The following is a 23,432-nucleotide window of genomic DNA, read 5'->3' on the forward strand; positions in this document are numbered from 1 at the left end:
TCATTTTTTACAGCTTTTACAATATAATTGGATAGAAGTGCAAATAGAGCTAGGAGAGGGAGCAGTAATGGAGAGTAAAATCAGTGAGTGACCAAATTCCCAGGGAATCTAGCAATAATAAAGGGAACAAGAAAAAACCAGTTTATGTAAAATGGCTGCCCTAACTGTGTGAGAGCGTTAAGAGGAAAAAAAAAAGGAAAAGTTTTGCTATCCCCCCAACGGAAGCGACTGAAGGTTCTCGCGCAGTTGCCCCAAAGCCCGCCGACGACAACGGCCGCCGTTTTCTTGCAGTTTCATCCATTTCCATACGGATCGTCTCAACTTTAAATTTGGTGTGAGCTGCGTTATGGTCGCATTGCTAGTACTTCTTTCTCACCCAGTTTGCTGCACCTTTATAACACCGCCGGACCACTGAAAGACAAGCGACTGTAAAATGCCGTTCGAGGTCGCAGCGTCTTCCCTTTCCATCTATTACACGAAGGAATTGCGTTCAGGGGGGAGCTGAGTATTGCCAAAAACTGGCCACAACCAGCGCCATTAGCTACTCTTCGTTTTCGTTTTCATCGTCACTCTTCTTTTTTTTTTTTTGTTAAATATTTTAAGAGTGAATAACGCCACACACGGAGTAATTCGACGTGCAGCCAAGCGGGTTGATGAATGAATGAGCAGCCGGCGGAGACAGTGAATATGTATATGCGTATGTTGTGCAAGACTTCAGACACGGTGGTTCGGCAGTGAGATGGGGATGAGCAGAGGACTGAACGCATTTGATGGAACAAAGGGTACTAGGATAACTTCCAGTTGTCAGTGGTAAACTTTGAGACAAACCAGGAGGAGGACAGAGGGCGCTACCAACGCAAAAGCGGAGTTCCTAGGAATATGAAGAAGAAAAGAGTGAGGAAAGTCTTCAACAAACGAATGGACTCACGACGAAAAGTTCAGTTGTCTGGTTATACTGAGCTGGCGTGCAGATCATACAGAAGATGCAGACGGCTTAGAGAGGAGAGAAAGATAAAGAAAGATGACCGCGGTGACTATCGCCACGACTATTTGGAAAACGTAAAGGCGCCAGAACTCCCAGGCAGAGCGATCAGAACCGAAGAGAAAATTCGAAACCGGCAGCCACGTTGCAAAACAGAATAAAATTACATCCTCGCAAACCGCAAGCGCGCAACAAAAATTTAATTGTTATACCCTTTGGGCGATGGAAAAGGAGATGAGGGCCATCATTTCTGTGTCTTGTTCAAAATAGATCCATCTACTACCAGGTTGATGAAACCGAGCTGGTAGCAGCATAACATGATGTTCCGTGCTTGCCACTTTGTAGTAAATTACGCCATTTGGTATTATATATCTACTTTTCCTCGTGGTGCTGGTGCCATGATTATGTACTTACCTTCCTAGTGGATCAGTAAGAGGAGGTGGCACACCAAGGTGGTGCCCAAGTTTAACTTAAGTAAATTGCGTTCTCATAATGCTAATTGCACGCTTCATTGACCGCGCTGTCTTGCGTTCCTAGTTGCTTTTGTGCATCGTTCCGACGACTAAAGATGACAACTCAATAGTATGAATTATACCTGAATTTTTTTCTATGTGAAGCCTCTCTGTTTTAGAGGCAAGTATGTAAATCAGAGTTCGGCCTAGCTGCAAAGCTTCTTACAATATAGTCGCATTTGCAGCGTTATATTCTATAACGTCTGTTCCTAGACTCTCATTATGTCCCGATTCACCGGACGAAAACAGTGCTACCCTTTATGAGTTTCAGATGTTTCATTTGATGTTTTTTAACTCTTATGACAGAACGTTGGCCACCCTATAAAACTAAACCTTCTAGGTATGCCAGAGATAAACGCTTACGATTTTAGACTATTTTCGCTCAAGCTAAAATCGAAACATTTCTGTTTGCGCGGTGTGTAGACTGATATCGACTCATAGATAATCTTTAAGGCAATACATCGAAGCTTTGATAATCAACCGTACACATTTCGATATTTCGAATCGAATGTTAGATCGTGAAATAAAGTAATGGCCGTTTACATTGCTTCCTCTACTGATCGTCAAGTGTTATACACAGGGAAGCTCTACCTACTTCTATGCTCTACAAAACTTATTAACGTTGAGTTGCTTTTGGGGTTCAAGCCCCAAGTAGAATTTCATCATCGTAAAGTAATGAGGGAGTGTCCTAACTTTTTATAAAATCTCACCGTCTAAAAATGAAATCGCCTATTTCACTTGTTATATACTCATGCCTATGTGTGTGGTGCTAAGAACCAATCAGACTACCTTCGCTGGGTCGTATTCCTGCTCTTCGTGCTACACGTTCTTTATATTCATTGTGTTTATTGGCGCAGAGACAAACCTTATCATTGGCCCATGCTTCTTCCTGCGTTCTCCATGGAACTCTTTCGATACACACACCTTTGCTTTTTTCAGTAACGGCTTCATTGTAGTAGGCCCTTTTGCCACGAATATTTCTTTCCGCAAACGTCCGTAGCCTGAGCCCAACAAACAAAAAGCTAAGTTTTAGAAGAGATCAGATAACTCTCGATCCTCTGTCGAGGGTTGATAATATATGAGTTGGACCCAAGTATAGTTACGATATAAACTAAATCTATAAGAAATACGGTAAGCCGACGCGCGTTAGCAACTAAACACTGTAAAGTTAGCGTGATAGCTGCTTTCCTATGATTTCAAACACACTACAATTCGTTATCGACCTAAATGCAAAACGGTTTCGACTATAACCTAAAAGCTGTAATCCGCTCAGCCATTTTCAGACCTAATCTTTTTGGAAATAACGCCTCGATTCTGTGAAGTGTTGAGCGAATCCAGCCAAGCTTAAGAGAAAGAGAAATAAATTTAATTCTAATAAACATGTTGAATGCAAGTATCAAATATTGAAAGAGATCAGTGCCCTTAACGATTTAGTCAAGGACTTTTTTTTCTGAGAAAAGAGTACTGTATGAATGAAACTACGAAATAGTCATTGCGGTATCACTTGTAAGAAGACCGGTACATTGTTCCTTATTAACAAAAAAAGATAAACAAAAAAAGAATAGATGTGTACAAAGGGTGAGGATTAAACACTTAGCCAGCGAAAAGGAAAAAGGTCTTGATTGAAACAGCGCTGAAACCTATTTGATCGTCAAAAATCCTAAACAATCTATACATACGTATTTCCGTATATACGTAGCGCAAGATTCTCGTTAGAACTAACTATGCTATATATATATATATATATATAACTAAGATACTGGATAATAGATACGCGATACCGTAGAAGAAATGAAATTGCTTATTAATATAGCAACATGTTATACGTGTCGCTAATGCGAACGATGAATGTTTCGGTCTTCGGGTCCAGCTTTGAACGTTGTTTCAGAAAGCTGCCTCCCCACCACAGTGTACCTACGCTAATATACAATACAAACAGACCAATACATAGTGGATAACCATCTAACTCGCAACGAGATTTAAGCAGAATCCGCTATCAGAAGGAACCTTTTGCACAATGACTGAGGTCCATATTAAGAATCCTCCGCCAGACTTGATCGGCAGGAAAGACGTGTTCACAGTAAATAGCCCACATAAAGTTCTAGCTATTCGCACCTATGTTAATCTATCCAGTCACTGTCACCGTAGCTCTTCAAAGTTCATCGAACGTCTATTATTAGGCTTTTTACACTCGAATTGGATTAAAAATAATATATTAGTAAGCGTCAGCGGATGGATTTCACGTGGCTTAATTTTGGCTCTTCCTTGGGTTATCAATAGACATTTTTGTTGTATATTTTGTATGTATATACAAATTTAATTACCAATAATAGGTCGTTTTGCCTATGTCTTCTACAGGCCTTTTGGTCATGGGACTGCCAATGAAATAACAAGGGGTATAATGAGATGATTTGTTTAAGATTCGAATTTTCTAACTTTAAGGAAAAATTGAAAAAGTTACTCAAGTTGACACGAATATATTTATATTTCAAAATAATATTACTAATTTAGCTATATACTAATTCGATCGACAACGTTTAGCCATTTTTCGGATAACGTCATAGCCGGTGGTTTCAAGTAATTTCTCTGTCAGTTAACACGATCAGAGGAGTTCCAGCGACATGCTGATGCTTGGATAGTGCAAGATACGGGCTACATGGCCGATACATGAAAATAAGTTCCCTCAATTTTCGCCTGCTAACTGAATATATAGGTGATATGGAACGAAGCTTGACCTCTAGCCACAGATTTCGAAAGGCTCCTCTATGTTTTTCTCGCTGGCTTGTTATAGTCTTGTTATTTGTCAACAGTAGGGGCCCAATTCAGTTATTTTGTTGGACGCCAGTGATTCGTGATATTTAAGCATTTTCTTTGGTGTCAGTCTGGCTTTTGCCACCGATTTTGTCGTATGGAGCCCACCCTTTGTCAGCCGTGGTCAACCACTTTCTGGTCTCGTTTCTGTGAACTTTCGCAGATGGCATTACAACTGAGTAGCCCTTTGCGTCGATTCATATGGCACCCTTTGCTATAGCCAGCTCTATTGAAACGGTATAAAACCACTCAGCTCCTTGACAATATGATGGCTAGACACGCGTCGATCTTGTTCAACTTTTCCAATGTCCGACTTCCCCAAGCTTTCTCTACAATTGGCCGACCAGTAGAACTGGCAGCTTTCAGGTCGACATTGCCAAAACGAAAACAACTTACTCTTGTAAATTTTATGTTTATTTTATTCTGTTGCAGACCCTGATAACTGGAAAACTGCAAAAGATGTTTCAGCAGTTATCTCAATGGTTATATTAATGTTACAGATAATCCGCTTAACAACGAATCGGCATTTCTACATACGTCCCGTAGCATTTCGTCGAAGGCTTCACTATATCGGTTCGGTTATTCCGTACCAATTATCCGATTAGAGTTATCATATTTGTGCGATTACTAAGTAAATTTACTATACGATACAGCTGTTCTAAAACCCTGCTCCTGGACTGAGTATTCTGCTTGAATTAGTACCTTAGTAATATGTCTATCAACCTATTGCATATATTTTGCTACTTGAAAGAACTAAGCTTCAAAACTGATCAAGATAAATTTTGCTCATTTTATATATGCAATTTTATCTTCCAGCCACGCAGGCGACACCGGTCTTAAACCTTGTTTCGCACTTCTTTGCCGTCTTCCATTGGAAAGTTGTGTGAATCTTTACGCCTCGTTGCAACGACTCGGTTTCCCCGTTGCAGTTGACCTCACCGATCGGAAAAAAAAAACTATTTATCTAATTGAGGAATGTGATCCGACCAACAAATTTCACCAACCATTTAGCAAATTAGCATTACGTCCCGTATAGCGGATAGAAATTACCCCCAGAAAAAATATTAGTGCAGCCAAGGAATCTGAAACAAAGTGATTCGTATCCTTAGTTAATTATGATCCATTTTGGCAGCAATGACCAACAGAGCTAGAAATCTAATCTCACGCATACGTGCTCCCAGGATCAACAGACAAACAAGCGAAAACTAAAAGCAGAGCTGCCGATCTCGGTCCACGCCTGCTTTGCAGCTGGTTTCATCAATATACCCGTTTGATTTAGCCTAACATAGGCTATATCTCGTTATGATTATTCTGACATACCGTAACGCCAATACAGTATGCCGTTGTAGTGATTCCATTACATTTTTTAATCTATTCCGTTGCAATTATTCTACAAGGAAAAGCATTTACAAGTAAAACAATACCTATATTTAGTTTATGGTTGGTAGCTTTAAATTGGGGACCGTTACGGCATAGGTCACTGTTTTACCTACCACAAGATCGTAAACAAGCGAAAGTTTCCGTGTGAAATCAATGTTAAGCAGCTTGAAAAACATTTTTCCAATATAATCTTTTAGCAAGTAAGTGGGTCAATTTTTCTAACTAATATTACGCTTCGTGTAAAAGATAAACTCTTCCCGAGAAAAAAGCATCCATTTGAGGAATAAGAACCATATATGTACATATAGCGAGATGATTCCAATCTCCTCATTATCTGTTCTGGCAGATTAACCAAATGAGCATTCCTGCTTTCTATAGAGAAAAATTAACGTACCAACTAAACGGGTTTATAGTAGTAGTAGTAAATTATAGTACTCGCACAGAATGAATCCGAATATTTTTGCAAACTAAAGTATGTAGAAACAGTTTTCCGTATTCGGTTACCTTGTCCATCTGCCCTTAAGCAACTACTTCATCAGCAGCCGGAAAAATGAAAAAATTTTATTCGCGTTTCAGCTAGCCTAGCATGCTCATGTGTTTCATTAGAAATTTGCCTAAAACCTGGTAAGGCCTAATTTGTCTAAGTGTTGCTTAAGTTTATCGACCGACCAATAGCAAAAAGTAGCAGCATTTTTTAAAGTTCGAAACATAGGAACATTGCAGTTAAGATAACTCAATGACCACGTTCGATTCCTTTCCAATCGATCGCCACGAGGCGCAATAAGTATCACATTGGGTTTTTTGTCACTTTAACGATGAAAAATCCATTTTAGGCATAAGGACATGTGTTATATGCTTATGTATATTTACCGGAAAAACTTCTACGTAGATTTCTATGTTGGTATCGTACAAAATGTATTTATAAGAAATTATTAGAAGGCGGTCACACATGGGCGTCTTTTTTTTCTTTTTTTTTTTTTTGCGTAAATATATGTATGAGATTCTAAACGAAACAAACTAAAAAACGACTTCAGAAACAAACTACCACTGAAAATATAATTGCCCTAAACCCTAGAAGCTATAATTCGATTGTAGACTTAGAGGTTTGTATAATTGCGTTGAGATTCGGTAACAATAATACACATATTTTGCCTCAGTACCTATTTGCTCAATCCAGTTATTCTATTGGCAACATTTGCCCTGTTACAGTTTTTTTGCCCTACGTATCCCGTTGTCTCCTGGTGCTGTACCACATTTGGCCTCACCCTGCTCATTCGAGTATTTGGTTTGTATCACACCTAATGCTTAACGAATTATTGCTTTATAGCCGCCTAGCCCCGGGAGAAAAGTAGTCGCTGCTTAAAAAAATGAATCAAGATAGTTCATATGCTATCAAACATAAACCACTTCTGCAAAAAGTACCACTTTATGGCTAAATTATAAAAATTATAAATTATGTCACGTTTCTTTCTAAATTAAATATTCCGTCAATTTTTTTGAGCCCTCAAAGACAAATAACTTTCAAATATAAGCCTTTGCAAAATTCTCATCTCGTTTATCAAGCTACACATCAGTTTCTGTCCAAATATGAAAATTCTAACGATGCCAAAAAGCACTCCAATATAACCTACTAAGGATGCGATTTAGGTCGGACAAACAGGCAAAGAAACAGACGGTAACATATAGATAGACTAAAAGGACCCAAGCATAGACGGATTTCGTTTCGTGCTGGGTGAGAAATAGTTGGGAGTCAGCGAGCCGTCCGATGGAACGCCTAACGACGACACCGGACGTGAAATTCGAAAACAGAGACTAAGCGGAGCTGCTGAGAGATGGATCACTCGTCGTACAACGACCATGGACAACTAGTCTGCCGCAATGGGTGCTGTTACATTCGTAGCTGTTAAAGATGCGCGACCAAATTTATATGTGAGCGCGCATCCAAAGAGTTTAATGCCTAACCGAAGCATGGACAATACGGGAGCCGTCCGTATCCTAGATTATCCATGTTCCAGCCTAGGATTAGGGTTATCCATGTTGCCCCAAACCCCTCACGTCTCTAACAGAACGCGTCGTTTGTGTTTGCATGATCCTTGCCAACTTGCGCTGTTGCTGTAAATTGATAGATCCATAGTTGGTGTCCAAAACAGTAAAAGCAAATAGCATCATTGATGCTTAGGGAGTGCTCTAGATTTCTAGGTAGTCATTCGGGTAACGTTGTAGGCGCAATTAATGGCTTGTTGTAATATCGCAAATGTCGAGCTTACAGATATAGCCCGGAAAGGCACACTTAAGAGATGAGTGAATGTGTTCTTGCTCAAGATGTGCATGCAGCATGTCGTTGCAGAACACTGCAAATGACAAGATTTCCCCTATCTGAGTAATCGGGGAAAAACACTAACGCTTACGGGGCCTAATATGAAATCCAAAAGACTTCGCCGCAATTCAAAATAAGCTCATCGAGCAAGAAAATGTCGTCTATCAGCTTTCTTCGTGCCTTGTAAATGGAAAGTTATAATTATATAGGAAATTGACGTCAACTTAGGTGAATATGAATGTCCTGCGAAAGACAATATTTTTTGCAAGTAAAACAAGCTGGTCTTCAAATCTGTAGACGAGTTTTTTTTTTTTAATAATCTTAACGACAATCAGGTAATTGTACAAATCGCGACCGATTACCCTGTTTCTGTTGTAAAGTTAAAGAGAACCTAAGTTTTTCCTTGGGATGATCTTTTCTTCAACTGCAAAATGGGTTTAGATGGCTCGAGGCTGGTTCAAGAACTCCGTTATGAAGTGTCGCCTGTGCATCATGCCTGCTACTTGTATAGCTTAAGATCTCGTGGAAATCTTTTCATGCAAAATAGTGTCAACAGTTTGGGCCGTTCTGTCACCGGGAGCTTATATGCATTTCTTAGAGAACGTCTCCGTAAGTATTTTAAATGAAATGAACGAGTAAATCAGACCATTACATTTTACAATCAAATCCCGCTGTAATACAATGTTATCGGGACGCGTAACAATATTGGCGTTTTTCGAGCAACTGTTTTTTACCATTGTCTGCGATTAATCGCATCTTGTTGATATATTTGTGTATTTTGGAGTGCCTCACAAATAGGGCTGTGGTACGCGCGTTTTCAACGTCGGCACTGGTACCCCGTTGGACTAGTAGGGGGTAGCTGGCGGAAATCACCAGATCACACCATGAAAGTTTGTGCGAAAGGTTTACTCAAACGCTTCTCAGTTAATTGCTGAACGTTCGTTCTCTACAACAAGTGCCGTTATGCAAATATATGCTGGTTTCCGAATTTTTCCTCGTGTACTGTTTGGTACACCTTCAAAAGATGATAGCGGCAAATGTGTTGCTTGTGCACAGGTAATATACTTTAGCAGATAGACGTATGCTATGTTTTTCTGTTATGTAGCAAATGTGCGCCGCCTCACCTCGTCCATCATTCCGACACTGGCCAAAATCGTGTTCTTAGTATGGTCGCGAACGCTTTGAAAAAGGCCCCGAAAAGAATCGGCGGCGTCGCTAAATGTCTCATGCTGTATGGGAATTTATGGTGTTTATGTCTGTAATATGAGGTGATTGTCGGGCTTAAGGTAGGCCTCTTTTTCGGCCAAGTGCTGTGGCAGTAGCGGCACGGAACACGTCGATCGCCTGGCTCGTCCACAGATTTGAGGTTTTAAGCAAAAGCGTAATACGCGAATATGCAAACGTTTCAATAACGGAACTCGGTGCATTGAAGAAAAACGAGGAGGAAGGACTGGAGCGCATTGCCACAATTGGCAAGGCCTTCCGCGAAAGCAGACCTTAGCTGTGTAAGGGCTCCGTGTGCTAAAGTCTTCCAAGTAACGTGTTCCAAAATTATAGCTCATATATTAAGTGCAGAAACTCGACAAAAAATGAGTATTCCATGAATCTATTGCAAGCCATATGGAAATGTATGTATTCATGTGCAAGTTAAGGTATCTTAATCAATAAATCCGCCGGGAGCATAGAGCATGTAAAAAAATGGGTACGATTGGGTTGATTTTTCTGTGAAACACTACGCTTTTATTCTGAAAATGGCTGCGCTTAATATGAACCCGGTTAAATGAACAATTTATTTCAGGGCGGCGAGCTTCTTTTCCTTAGAGCGCATCGTGAATCAGACACATGGTCTATATTCTTCAATTAAGTGGATATTTTTCTCAGACTCACGTTTTTGTCTACCACCAAACACCTTCTATCGCTAGAACGTTTAGCAGAGATGGGTCTTGCTCGATTTCTCTGAGGTTTCTTGATCCTCAACAAATATATGAGTTGGCATAGCCACCATATGTCATGGTAACCACTTCCCACTGTAAAGTTTAAACCTGCGATAGTTGCATGCTATAGTTATCACGAGGATTCACTCAAAAAGATAAGGTTTATGGTTAACATTAAGCTAGGTGCCACATAAAGTAGATTAATTACATTATTTAATAGTAAAAAGAGGTGCCGGTCGAAGCCTTCAAACTTAGTATACTACTATATAGACAAACCAGACTGGACAGAGCAACGCTTTGGCGTTGTCACCACGAGGTTCTTAGGTAACTTACACCACAAGGTTATAGAAATTATATAACGGGCCCCCTGTTACAAGCGTGTCCGCTCCTTATTGCAATAATTTGCTAATAATATTCCCTGCTGCATTAGCTAATGTGAAATGAAAAAACTTTGACAATTTTGCCTTACCCTGTACACTATATCGTCACGTAACGAACAATTTTTTTTATTTAGAAACAAAGAAAATTACCTACAATGAATGCGCTGGCATCGCTGTGTAACCCTCGGAAAAACGCAGTGTCGTATTTGGATGACGGCTACTATTACTATGGATTTCGGAGGAGCCCTCAATATGGCGTGTCCGTGACTGCCGTATATAGAAGAACAGTCCATGATATCACCCGGAGATCCCATCCCGTGACTTGTACAAAAATCTTCCGTTCAGTTGTTGTGAGATCGTAATTGTTGCGAGAACTTGCATGGATTGACCTATCAGATTAATATGTGCCAGTATTAACCCCCGACCGTAGGTAGTTGAATTTAAGCGGAAGCCGTGTACGTCAATCGAGCGCATGAGCCACGTATATCAAAGGACCTTAATAACGTCCGCAGTATCGTATGCAACACACTTTCCTCAGCTGTGACTATGGACCTTTTAATTGGTGGTACAAGCGTTGCAAATAGCCTGCGCCTGCAAAGAGAGGCGCAACAAGCGGTGCAGGAGGCCGCAGGACTTAACTCTAAGCGGGAGGCACCGACTTGTATCGATAGAATGAACAGAAAAGAAGAAAAGCCTTATTATCACGGGGGTTCGTATTCACTATGTGGATTAGCACGCGAGTGAAAGGGCGCCGGACTGTGACTTTTTCATCGCCCGCTCTCTTGTATTTTCCTGTTAAATACCAAGTGCTCACAGAAAAGTTCTAATTGCTTGGATGTATGCATCAAATGTAGCTAAAAGTATTCTACTTGTTGTTGACAATTGCTTCGACAAGAAGAGCTTTCAATGCTTCTAAACATGTGAGCCAGAGCTTTACCTCTATGAGCAGGAGTAAGCTACAAATACTTAGCAGTGCCGTATTAGGCGAGATGTTCCGTTCACGTATCTGTTAGATTAACGTCACGACTGCTGCTCAATCTCTTTCACAGCGTTTTTCTACTCGCAATCTGCTGTTCTGACTGTTACTGTTTATACAGAGAGAAAGTGTCCAGATCGGCGAGAGGTAACAGCAGTACACACATACCGATCAAATATGGATGCTGTCGACATAAATAGTATGACATTCCTAGTATCTGACTGCTGGAGTCTGGTTCAATTGCCACGTAACGGACACGTAGGGATCGCGCACACCTTGCAGTATTTGATGGGAAATGCTCAGCAGGAGGAAAACGCAATGCAGTTACTCGAATGTTGTCGCTTTGCCCACTGCAAGATTGAATGGTTTTTCGAATGAGATCTCGAGTTCAGTGCTGTGAAAAACATTTTGATTCCTACTCAGATTTTGTCCTAAGAATCTTAGTTGAAACTGTGGGTATCGGCTGAAACCTACAAATAGCAGAAGTTATCGATAGCAGTTTTTCTGCATGCGGCCTAAGGGCTGTACTACTAAGCAAAACTGTTTTCCAGGCTGACATTTGTCGTCGTTCCAGCTTCGCCTTATTTTGTTCATTTCGCATCTTGTAAGACCTTTTTCAGTTAACGATACGAGTGACAACAGCGACACACGTTGATCATCGTTCTCTAGCTCGATTCTTTTCATAGTGAGCAAAAATGAGTACAAGACTTCACTGTGTATATCGTATTCATTGTCTGCTATGTGGGGTATACAGACGCCAGCTTGTCGAATAAGTGTTGACTTCAGCTGAGTCAAGCGCTTTGCCCTACGCTTGCCGGGTCTTATGGACATGACTTTAACTCAAACAACGAAACAGGGACCAACATCCAGCTACTCTATCGAAGAACGGAGCCAAGTAACAGAGCTGCTATCCTTTTGCACGGCACAGGACGGCGCTTCTTTAGATTGCTCTGTCCTAACAAAAGCACCCGCCTCCTCCACCCCGCGCGTCACGGCGGTGACAAGCGCTACATCTTGTTCTCCTGTCGCTGCATTAAATGCCTGCGTCCGTAGGAGCAGAGCCTGTCTGTTAGCTGGCCCGTTAAAGCCTCTGTCCGAACTTTCTCTTATTCGAAAGAGCGCGCAGGGAGCAGTATCCAACTTCTACTGGACATCACTCGCATGGTTATGCAGTTGGACCAAATAGGGGGATGTCGGGGTAAAAACGCATACGATCCATTAGGCCGGTGAAGAAGGTTCGACGACCACTTGGCTCATGGCATACTTACGGAAAACTTCCCTGTCAACGAACGAGGCCTAAGCGAAACTGGGCCGTTCTTGGTATTGATTTTCCTTTTGATCCTTCTGCCGTTGCACCTTTCCCTGTCGTCAAGCCATACTACTCGAAACATCCGCCTCTTAATATCTGAAGTTTGAAAGCTTTTTTAAGTAACTTTTTTGCGGATCTTGAGTACGCAATGACGCTGTTCCTCTTTTGTTACAGGCACAGGTTTGACTTAGAGCATGAGGTGTTCGCCACCGATTTTAGTTTTAGTGCCCTCACTGCTAATCTAAGTGTTGCCGTAAAATTGGACGTTTTGTAAATTAAGCAAAGTTCTGTGTGTTGTTAAAATGTTGTCATTTTTATTGTTGTATATTGAGTTTGCTTTAATTTCTGATAAAATGATTACCAAGTATTCAGTTTTCCTTGATACCTTTCTCCCACATATGTACCACTCAATCATATCCGGTGCATTTCGAAACAATCCATTTATAGGTACGCAAGGGTGACAGGAAGCTGGTCGCGTCTACAGCTTTGAATTTGATATTATCTGGATTATGATCAAGATTAACGTAATGACACAGATATACAGATATGCGTATTTGTATAAAACATATATAGACCCAGCAGCCCAGCACGCGCCGTGTATCTGTTAACACTTTCTCAGTAACTATATGTTAACTAAAACTCTCTGTCCTCGTGTTTTTGCGTTTTCCCCTCCGTCCCCACCTTGTCTGCTCCAACTACTCCATTGTAATCTGAATGGTTTAGTTCAGAACAGACGGTTCATTGCCGTACCGCAAATGCTGCTGGCAGCTTTGTTCATTTATTTATAGGTATCCATCTCTTCCTCTCGCAATCTTGAGATCCTTCGATATCTTCAGTAGAACCTGTGAAAAGTTTGTTGTGGTACTTCCATAGAGGATTCAACGGAACTCGGTGACGCCATTGGGCATCGGCTGCAAAAGCAAGCTCCTTTTTGGTTTGACCTTATTGTCCGAGGGACTGTCGTGAAAAGGATTTGAAAGCTGTTAAGATAGTTTTTCCTTGAAACTAGTAATGGAAATAGCCCAACATATGTTTTATACGGTGCTTCCATGGGGCTAGCGGTCGTTGTAGCGGCCACGAAAATAGCGACAGTAGCAGCAGTAACATTATTGCCACTAGTACGATTACGAACACAGATGGCGCTCAATAGCATTGCCGTGAGCATCCCCCGAAGACGGTGGCATTTCCACGATACTTATCCGTCTGCACCAGTTCTCCTAACCTAATTTGTTTCATTCCCTCATCATTTCGGTCACTGGACCACTACATACGCCCATATTTTTCTCTGCGATTCGTAACAAATTCAGCCAACTCACATAAGATAAAACGGGAATGGAAGGTAAGTTTCTTCCTAGCACAAAAGTGGCCGATGCACGCGGTAAATTACTAGGAACTCAATGAAAACGCTTTTATTCGCCCACTTACCACACGGCCAAGTTCACCTTTATATTGAACCAATTGCAAATATTCAAAGATGTTATGAGCAGTGTTTTTAGAAAGGTATCCATTGTGTTTTTGGAAATAGAGACCAGATATAAGGCTTAGGTATAGATAAGAGGTGGATTTTAAACTTCAGAATAGTTCAGAAGTTTAAATTTGCAAGCGTTTTTAAGATATAAGTAAAGAAAAAAAAAACCTATTAGGCCAGAAATGTATTCGTTGAAAAATATTGAGACGTTTTCCATATTATTGCACAGCAGATAACCCACGAAAATATACAGTTGAGTATAGGTTACGTAGAGTAACAGAATTATCAGTTAATCACTGAGCACAGAAAAAGCATTTATTCATTACGGAGCACAAGAAATGCGACCTTCCAAGTTAGCTCGCTATTAGCGCGACGTGTGCGGTGTCACAACTGGCTCTCCCCAAGATGGCCAATTCTGTATGGCGCTAATTAGCTGCGTTGCCCTCGTTTTGATTACATCTACACAACTTTAAACTTTCAGTAACTATATAATCTTTATAATTAATCGGAAAATGGTCTACGTATTCATGACGAAGTGATAAATAAGGTATGCCGAAGACAGAGTTCCTTGCAGCTTCACGAAATTGTTACGCTTTAGAAAGAACCTTTAAAACGATTGCGCGGTGTTCACACGAAGCTTAATTGTATATCATGCGGGCCTGAATCTAAACGTTTTTACCTTCAGTTCTTCAGGGAGACCTACTTTTAAATGTGTAGCTGATCGAACTCGACCGGAACCTTCTCACTTTTTGGCAGCCGACAGCGTCGTCTAAATATTTCGTGACTGCTTTGTCACGGGTTTGTTTTTCTCACTAGCTAACTGATTTATTATAGAGCAAGTGTACTATTAAAAGGGTCATCACGAATATTCCACAGTGTACTGTGCGCAAAGAATCGCTATCTATCTGTGCCGTATTGTATATGTAGAATAATCTGTAGACTCTGTCTGGTGTACGGAATCTTGGAATCCTGTCTGGAATCATGGAAGAGCTTTGCTACGATGACAACTTTGTTGGCTGGCTAATCTTGAATTTTTGCTCGCCTAGCTTCCATCTTACCCGCAGAGATATATTATGATACAAATTCTATCGATCGAAACGTATCCTATAAGCTTGCGTATCCGAAGCTGGGGTTATCACTTAAGAAAGGCGTATCTTGGCCGTGTGCAGGTACGAACATTTTTCGAGTGACAACAAAAAGCGAGCTTTTCGGACGAGCATAGTGTGCTGATGAGGTGTACCACTCACTGCGTTCTGTTACGTTTTGCAAAGATCGAGACCTTTTCTGTTTGCGTATAATGCCTCCGAGTTCCGTTTTTCTGCCGCTATGAATTTTAACTACTACAGCGAAAGTGTTCGATACAAAACGTAAGGCCAACCGTCTTATAATTCAGTAAGCAACAGAACTGAGTAGCACCGGACGGCAGGTTCGTCGTACCTGCATCAGATTCCCCTTCTACACAAATTTGGAACGAAACGTCATGTATCGGCACAATCGATAGGAGAAATATAGCTGAATAATTAGCCGGAATAGGAGACATAATATATTGTTTAAGCAACAGAGGCGAACATGTCTTACTAGTTAAGACTATGACGAAAAAAAAAGCACGAAACATATTACTGACAGAGAGCAGAACAGTTGCAGTATAACAATGATTCATGTTATCAATGAATACGATTCGGGCCGAAAGGAACAATTCTGCGAGCCGTTTTTGAAAGCAGACGAAAGAAACGTGCCGTTTTCATAGCAGGATACGTCGAGCAATAACGTTTCATTTAAATTAAATGATATAATTAAGGATAACCTTTCTGGACTTACTGCGCAATTGACAATCGACGTGTTATGCAGAAATACCGTATTAATTTACCACACTGTTTATACCAGGTAAATCGTGTAGAGCGGTATTTGAAACATGGAAATAATTAGATTTTTTTTTCATCGAATGCCAATTGTTTGAATGCCCCGCGGAAATCTGCTCTGTGACACGTACGGGAGGGCCTTCATGAAAATGGCAAATTTTACTTTCAACTGGAAGGAATGCCTGTACATTATCGCTGTGATGTAAAAACGCTTCTTGATGAAAACCCTTCAAGCAAAGAGTTTGAACGAAGGCATCTCTTAGGATACTCTGCCCATTCTTCATATCTGGTGCCAATGCACTTTTCTTGTAGAACCCTCAAGTAGTTTGCCCAAAAAAGCTGACAATATCGGAAGAACTAGAGGTCGTGATTGAATAAGAATTACGTAACATCAGATATGAACGTTTGTTAGAATTTAAGAACAAACCGATAGCCCACCATTGTCAGCAGCCATTTGGCTATAATGGTGATCGTTTTAAGCTTCTGCAGCAGGAAAAAATTCTATTTTCTATGCAGTGTTCGCAATTTAAATAAAAACAAACTGAAGTTTCATCTGCTCATACCAATGGTCATGACAATGGTGTATATATATATATACGTCACAGCCACCTTTTTATGCGCATGCTCAGCCTGACAAGAGAACACTGTGATGGAAAAGAACAAGATTAAAAAAAAATAATAGTATAATGAAATACAAATACAAATTTGAAATGAGCAACATTAAACAAAACCTCATATTCACGCGGAACTTCAAAAGTTGTAGTTAGTTTGACCTCAAGGTAACGCTAATAAATATACTTGGGCACTTTAATCGAGTTATTAAAATCAAATAATAGGACGAAGCAGCAAACTAGCGTATTGAATCGGAAGTTACCAAAGCAGTGTGACAGACAAATTGCAACGAAAAAGCTGAAACGGGGCAACGAGGCTCTAAGGCGGCATAGTAGGGCCATAGAACAGCCACAACAAGGTCGAGTTCAGGCCTGCTTTAAGCTTAATTGAGAAACATCATAGGATATCGGTATAGAGGTACTAATAATTTATAAGCAAAAAAAGAACAAATAAGCGTACGATTTTCATATTCATAAGCAGGAACAGACGGACATTGTTTATTTGTAGTATCGGTCGTTATATCACAGCTCAGTTGGCCGCAGGCCTTAAGGAGACGGGGCAGCGCTATTAATGCCTACCAATCTGCCAGATCGAGTTCGAATCTGTGGATGGCAAGTAGACATTTCCATTCATACGTGAAACTCCAAACATAGACTATAAAAGTATCGTATTTGATTTTATTTAAGTTCATGTTACAGCAATTGTGATCACCTCGCTTGCCGCAACAGCTGGAACTTCGAAAAGGCAAAAGATCCCAGTTGGCCAAGTGATAATGCGCGTCCACGAAGGACGAGCCTGGCCTGACTACCAGAAACCTCTAGTGCAGTCGCAGTCGCATTTAAAGCGTATCCATCTTCGTGCTCCATCATACGTATCAGCGAGCACTGCTTCTACAGCACACATGTATACATGTATATCGTATCGCGGTTCTTCTTAGCTAAAGGAATCCATTGTAAGACTACGAAAACATTTATAGTACGCACCTAGTAACGCTTAAAACAGGCCAGCCAAACAGCACTAATCTACTTTAGAATGTTAAGCCGCTTGCAAAATACGGGAACAAAACCCGCGTCAGTCAGCGCCGTGACAATCTAATTTGCTGCGTTTCCCATTAACTTCAACTATTTCATCGGTGATAATGTTGTTACGAGCAGCTAATAGCAAAGGAGGAAGGTCACAGGACGACATCAATATTTCGAAAAAGCCTTAAATACTTTTTCGAATCGGATCAGCGACCCCTGTCACATTGAAGGGTGCTACTCGCAGCGACATCGTTTTCTAGGAATTAGAAAATTTAACCCAGATACAAGGTTGCTCTGCGTAACAAACCGGTCACATCGTTATGGAACTTCTTCGGCTGGCGTAGCAAACAGCTGCTCTATGTAGGTATACGACTACGTCCATATACACAATAGGTATTTCGTGATGTACCTTTTTGCTGCAATATGGAAATTATCGATGACAAGCTGTCCGGATGTCAGCAAAAGTCACTTTATCTTTCTTTCGAAGACCCGCAAAAATATCTTCGATATTTTTATCGTTCAACGAAGGCATGTCGCGTAATGTCTGACAGTGTTTTGGGATCGCCATATATCTGAAATGGCCACACGAAGGTAATTCTGATGCTAAATCGAACAGAGGATTATTTGACGAGCACCATCAAAACTATACCAAGGGAATTTCAGTCGTTTTTAGATGTTATTCTGTGGAAAAACGAGGCCGCTAATCTTGCAGTTTTACTCAAGATATTTGTAAGTACATTTGAATAACGTTTTACGATACGCATATACGTGCTTTTGTTTTTTACCTGTTTAAGCTATGTCTGAGTTAGTATGTTGTAGATCATAATTACATCATATTACGATTATAGTTACATCATAATTACGATTATAGGAAAGGACGCTATCTCTAGAGGCGCAGTAATTAAAACGTTTTGTCATAGCTAACAAGCATGCCGCCTCACTACTTCAGATTTCACCGCTATTACAAATAATTACCTCATATTACTAATCACAAAGAGAAGTACTAAAGAAAAAATGAAGGATTATCTAAATATCATTATGAACTTCAATAGTTACTTGTATGGTGATAGTGCTGTTTCATAGGTCCTTCGATAGAGCCCCTTTCAAAGTCTGGTGATTCTTTTATGTGATACCTTAAAATGAGTAAACCTGGGAATTGTTTGCATAGGATAAACTACTAATAAGTCTAAAAAGTGAGATTTGCAAGCAAAGCGTACAATAGCTCAGTTTCATTTTTTTCTAACGAAATCGTGCCTGGTTTGTAGCCGCTTTAGATTTACCGTACTGGCATTGGACTTCCTTCTAGTTCCGCAAACATGCCTCACCTGTATTTCTCAGAGATTTACCATGATGCTGAGGTCAGGACCTGCAACGCTCAAATTTTCCTTCAAAGCTGTTAATGTGCATGCTTCTGTCATCGGTCCTACTTTTCACAAAATTATTATTAGATAAAATTTATAAATATATATATATACACACATTTAGGGAACGGAAAAGAGAGAGAGAGAGAGAGAGAGAAATTTTTCAAGTAGCACCGAAATTACCTGCTATTTTCATGCATGATGTCCATATATTTACAACGTATCGGCACGGTATTGATAATATCGAATTAGGCCTGTGTATTAGGACAAAAGTTAAATAAATACCGCCAAATGAAAGTCAGATAAAACATCTTAATATTATTGTTCATGGAAAGTTTAATGCTCTGCAGAGTCATGACGTCGGCATTCTCTATCTACCCATCTTCTATTACTATTAGATTGTAATCCTGCGCATCAGCGAAAATTCTTCGAAAACCCAAAATATGAAGCTGGTACTATCACCTTAACAATGGGAACATAAGGCTTGTTATTTGTTAAACAAGGAAAAGCTGAAGATTCGGGTGCGTATATATCTACTACGGTTACTTACATCAGTATTTGAATTTACTATAACGCCAACATTAACTTTCAATATATGAAGCAGTGGTAATAAACACGTGTGTTGGCGGCAATTTTTGCTATCTTTGGGGTAAGTCGACTTGTTCCGCCTTGGCGTATTCGAGGGTAGGCTCACAATGTGGAGAAGGTCAGCTTCTGAGAGCAGTGAGCTCCTTATTGACGGATTTGGCTAAAGGTCAAGTGAACTAGACGATCTGCTTACCAAACCTGAGTGAGCCATGAAGGTATATAGAGCAAAAGAATTACATTACTTAACCCGTCTACCTTTTCCATCAAATAGAAAAAAAATTACCGGGAGGGTATAGCTGAATTTATCTAAATGAGAAATGTTTAAATAGTTTGTTAGATTTCTGTAGCACCTGCTTAAGTTTTACCAATCTCTATTTAGAAAAAGATACCTGAATTCCCCGTAATTTTAGCCACATCATTCAGTCTCTTTATGAAGATAGTCTTTGTGTTTATTTCTCACAAATAAAGAATGCATTAGGTAAGAGCATAAGTAATTTCCGCTCTTCTTTTATAGCGTTTCACTGGAACACATTTATCTATTATGCATTAAGTGTCGTTTTCCATGACTTTTCCTCAGGTTCGAAGTAATATTTATTTCTTTTTGCCAGAACTTCTCCTCAGGTCTGATATTGAGGAACTCGACCAGCTACGTTTCAAAGTTGTCTTCACTAATAAGTGTATGGTCATTAAACGTTTATTTACCGGTGATTGGAAAATGTCAGATTTCATTTGAGTGAATGCAAAAGAACTCTGAAGTTGAGCTGTTAGTCTTTACTATGTACAATCTAGACTTATCACAAAAAAAGAATGATCATGCTTCATCTATCGGGTCTTTACTGGCTGGATTACTTAACGCATGTAAACCATACACAGGTCCTTGTGTACCATCTCAAGCACTTCCCCAATATAAAAAAACCCTTACTGTTGTACCAAACTCAAATCATCGATTTTTTCAAATCGAGATCTGGACTATCTTTGAATCTAGAAGTATGCCCCTTAGCTAGCCATTCTCTTCCTTATTTTGTATCGATACCGAGAAATAATTTCGGCATCTGTAACAATTCTGTACGAAAACCTATCACTGTGGCTATGCCTTGGCCGGAACCGGATGAAGCTATAAGAATCACATTCAAGATGCCTCGCCTTTGCTGCTTACTTTCTCTAACAATTAATGAGTTGTTTCTTATCCGAGGTCGATGTCGATGACTCGAGTGATTTTTACTCGGCCTCCCAACTGACGTCATCGCAACCAATTTGTTTGTTACATCTAAATTTAACGCTATGTAAAAACCTTTTTTGTGCCTGCTCAAGGTCTTTTGATGGTCACGATGAACGCCATAGGTGGTTGATATAAATCCGCCTACTGTGGTATAATATGAGACTCATACAGTTTACACGAAATATTCATTTTCTTTATATAGAAAAAAGGTTCTTCGTATGAGTCGTATACGCCTTCATGCGTTACGTGCTCTGCAAATTTAAGCGAGCATGAAAAACGTTCTCAGGTATTTACTTACGCTTAATTTTTGTCAAAGCTGGCCCGTAATTCCTCTTGGGCCACTTGGGAGTTTAAGTGCATTGCCTCACCAGCATGGGTCATTACTTTTAAAGCCATGTAAGCCGAAAATTTATCTGAAGGCTAGTTTTGCTTATTAGATGCATATACACTTATACGTCAACGGTAAATACTACAACCTTACAAAGCTAGACATATTCCTATCTCATCATTAGTAAAGAATATAAGTAAGACGATGCTTCCCAAGACCGTATCGTGGACAACCAGTTGGCATTTTTGTTGTATTTATATAGTTGAGCTTGTCCACAACGCTACGGCGATACATAATATAATATGATAATGCTCTCTCTGCTGTATCTTTACCTTTCCCCTACATAACTTGGTTCTCTGAAATACAAGGACCTATTTTTTCTAAGTAGTGCTTAGTATTTTCTCTACCAGATGCGGTAGAAACATCCTATGACACTGTCACAGGCACATCCAGATAAATCGCACTACGCACATACATAATCAGTATATGTGCCTACCAGTCCAACCATATGTTGTTCGGCATGTGCGTGCACTATTAAGAATGGAACATTACTAGGGGAAGATTTTCTTATTTACTTCAAGATGATGATGATGATGATGATAGACACCCTGACGGCCGCAAACCTCCACAGCTCGTTGTCTCTACGATAGCGCATGGCTTATAAACCTAATTTAAGACGTCTTTGATGACGCTTTTGTTTTGCTACGTGTACCTTGCCAAAGATTCGGAAAACGTGATAGTTGGGCACGTTTTAGTGGAACCCTTCACCTGCCTATATCACGGTTACCTGAAATGTCAAATGAGGTTTTGTTCCATATTCTATGATCGTAGTACAACAGAAGCACCAACTGTGTAAATCCATTACCGGCGATAGATCCTATAGTCTGTGGAAACTCCTCTGACACTGTCTGCGATAGCTTTTGTCGTCTGATAATAACTTTTGGGGCAGTTGTACGAGTTGAAATACCCCTTTTTTTCACAGCAATTAGCAACCTTCTCTATTAGCGAGGGATGAATTATGGCATCTGTCTGACCCAATATGGATGGATACAAAGTATCCATGCATCGGGACTATATGTATATACTTGATAGTACAGATAGGTGCACGATGGCAGGAGACTCGTTGTTGTGCTGGTTTACAAAGTGCGATCCACACACGTATATGTACATTGCTCTATCAGACCGTAGGTGGTTAAGCGATAATGCCCGTCAACCGCAATTAGCGAAAAATGAAAACTTATCGGGTCTTTTTGGCATGGATAGGCGCCAGACTTAAGTTTCAGTACGGAATTCTAAAAAAGGCAAATCCAAAAATCGGTTTCCAATGCCCCGACCCAGTCAATCGCTCAATAACTCTGTCGAACAATTTTCTCTTTCAATGTCTCGAAAATTCATATATACGTGGGTCACCCTGCTTGTCCTTGGCATGCCCTACTCATTCATACCCAACCATCTTCTTGCTTGGCTTTATTAATGCTCAGTTAATATAACAGAGAATCAAATGGCTTTGCAGTAGCCATTCTTTTCTAACGAACGAAGTGAGCGCTTTAAGTCACGTCAAGATGACTATACATACGCGTGTGAGCTTTTATATAGCAGTGCTTTTGATGACAGCAACTGTCGTAAAACTCGAAGCAGTTGGGCCGTATAGGGCCGAGACGCGGCAGATTGGAGAATGCCGTCGTGCTCACTCCCTTCTCAGTGTACATACCCTTTACTCAGCAACAACGACGTGTTAATACTGTGCGTGTCTGGTGTGTCTCGATGAAGGTTTACCATTCAAGAGCAAGGCGACCGTTTAAATATGACTGATAGCGGAAAGTTGATTTCTGTCATTGGCGATGAGGAAACGTGTGCAGGTTTCCTTATGGGTGGAATTGGTGAGATGAATAAAGATCGACAGCCCAACTTCAAAGTCGTCGATAGGGGCACACCGGTGTCTGTAATCGAGGAGACGTTTAGAGCCTTTATTAGGCGAAGCGATGTAGCGATTATTTTGATCAACCAGAACATCGCGGATAAGATTCGGCACGAGATAGACAGGAACAACGGTAGTCGGGTTTCCGTACTGGAGATTCCCTCAAAGGACGTTCCTTTCGATTCTAAAAATGATTATACTCTAAAACCTACTAAGGGTATGTATTTTGGCGGAAACGAATAAATCATATCAATAATAAATAACGTGTTTTAAAAGCATGCCGTCCGTCAGAATTAAGATAGATAAGACCAGTTCTTTAATAGACTCTGGACATCTTCGTTTGGTGGGCCAAAGGCCTTCGGCCAGAATTTTAATAAAGGGTTTTGCCTTATTCTAAGAAACTTTTTTGACTGGAGCAGTTGCTACTTATCGAACCAGTAAGCCTTTAAATGGAAC

At 40.4% G+C, this 23,432-nt stretch overlaps 1 protein-coding gene across 1 annotated transcript; it reads left to right on the forward strand.

Moving 5' to 3' along the window:
• The first annotated feature begins 19,348 nt into the window (after window positions 1-19,348).
• On the forward strand, window positions 19,349-23,225 carry LOC147753600 (V-type proton ATPase subunit F-like). Its single transcript, XM_086967987.1, has 2 exons — window positions 19,349-19,444; window positions 22,829-23,225. The coding sequence occupies exon 2, from the start codon at window positions 22,863-22,865 to the stop codon at window positions 23,217-23,219; it is 357 nt and encodes a 118-aa protein (XP_086824113.1). The 5' UTR covers window positions 19,349-19,444; window positions 22,829-22,862; the 3' UTR covers window positions 23,220-23,225.
• Window positions 23,226-23,432: the final 207 nt, after the last annotated feature.

Source organism: Varroa jacobsoni, unplaced genomic scaffold, assembly GCF_002532875.2.
Source record: "Varroa jacobsoni isolate VJ856 unplaced genomic scaffold, vjacob_1.0 scaffold_356, whole genome shotgun sequence".
Classification (NCBI taxonomy): Eukaryota; Metazoa; Arthropoda; class Arachnida; order Mesostigmata; family Varroidae; genus Varroa; species Varroa jacobsoni.

Bases quoted from the DNA above. Each gene is read 5' to 3' on its own strand.
- LOC147753600 (XM_086967987.1), top strand. From the start codon at position 22,863: ATGACTGATAGCGGAAAGTTGATTTCTGTCATTGGCGATGAGGAAACG.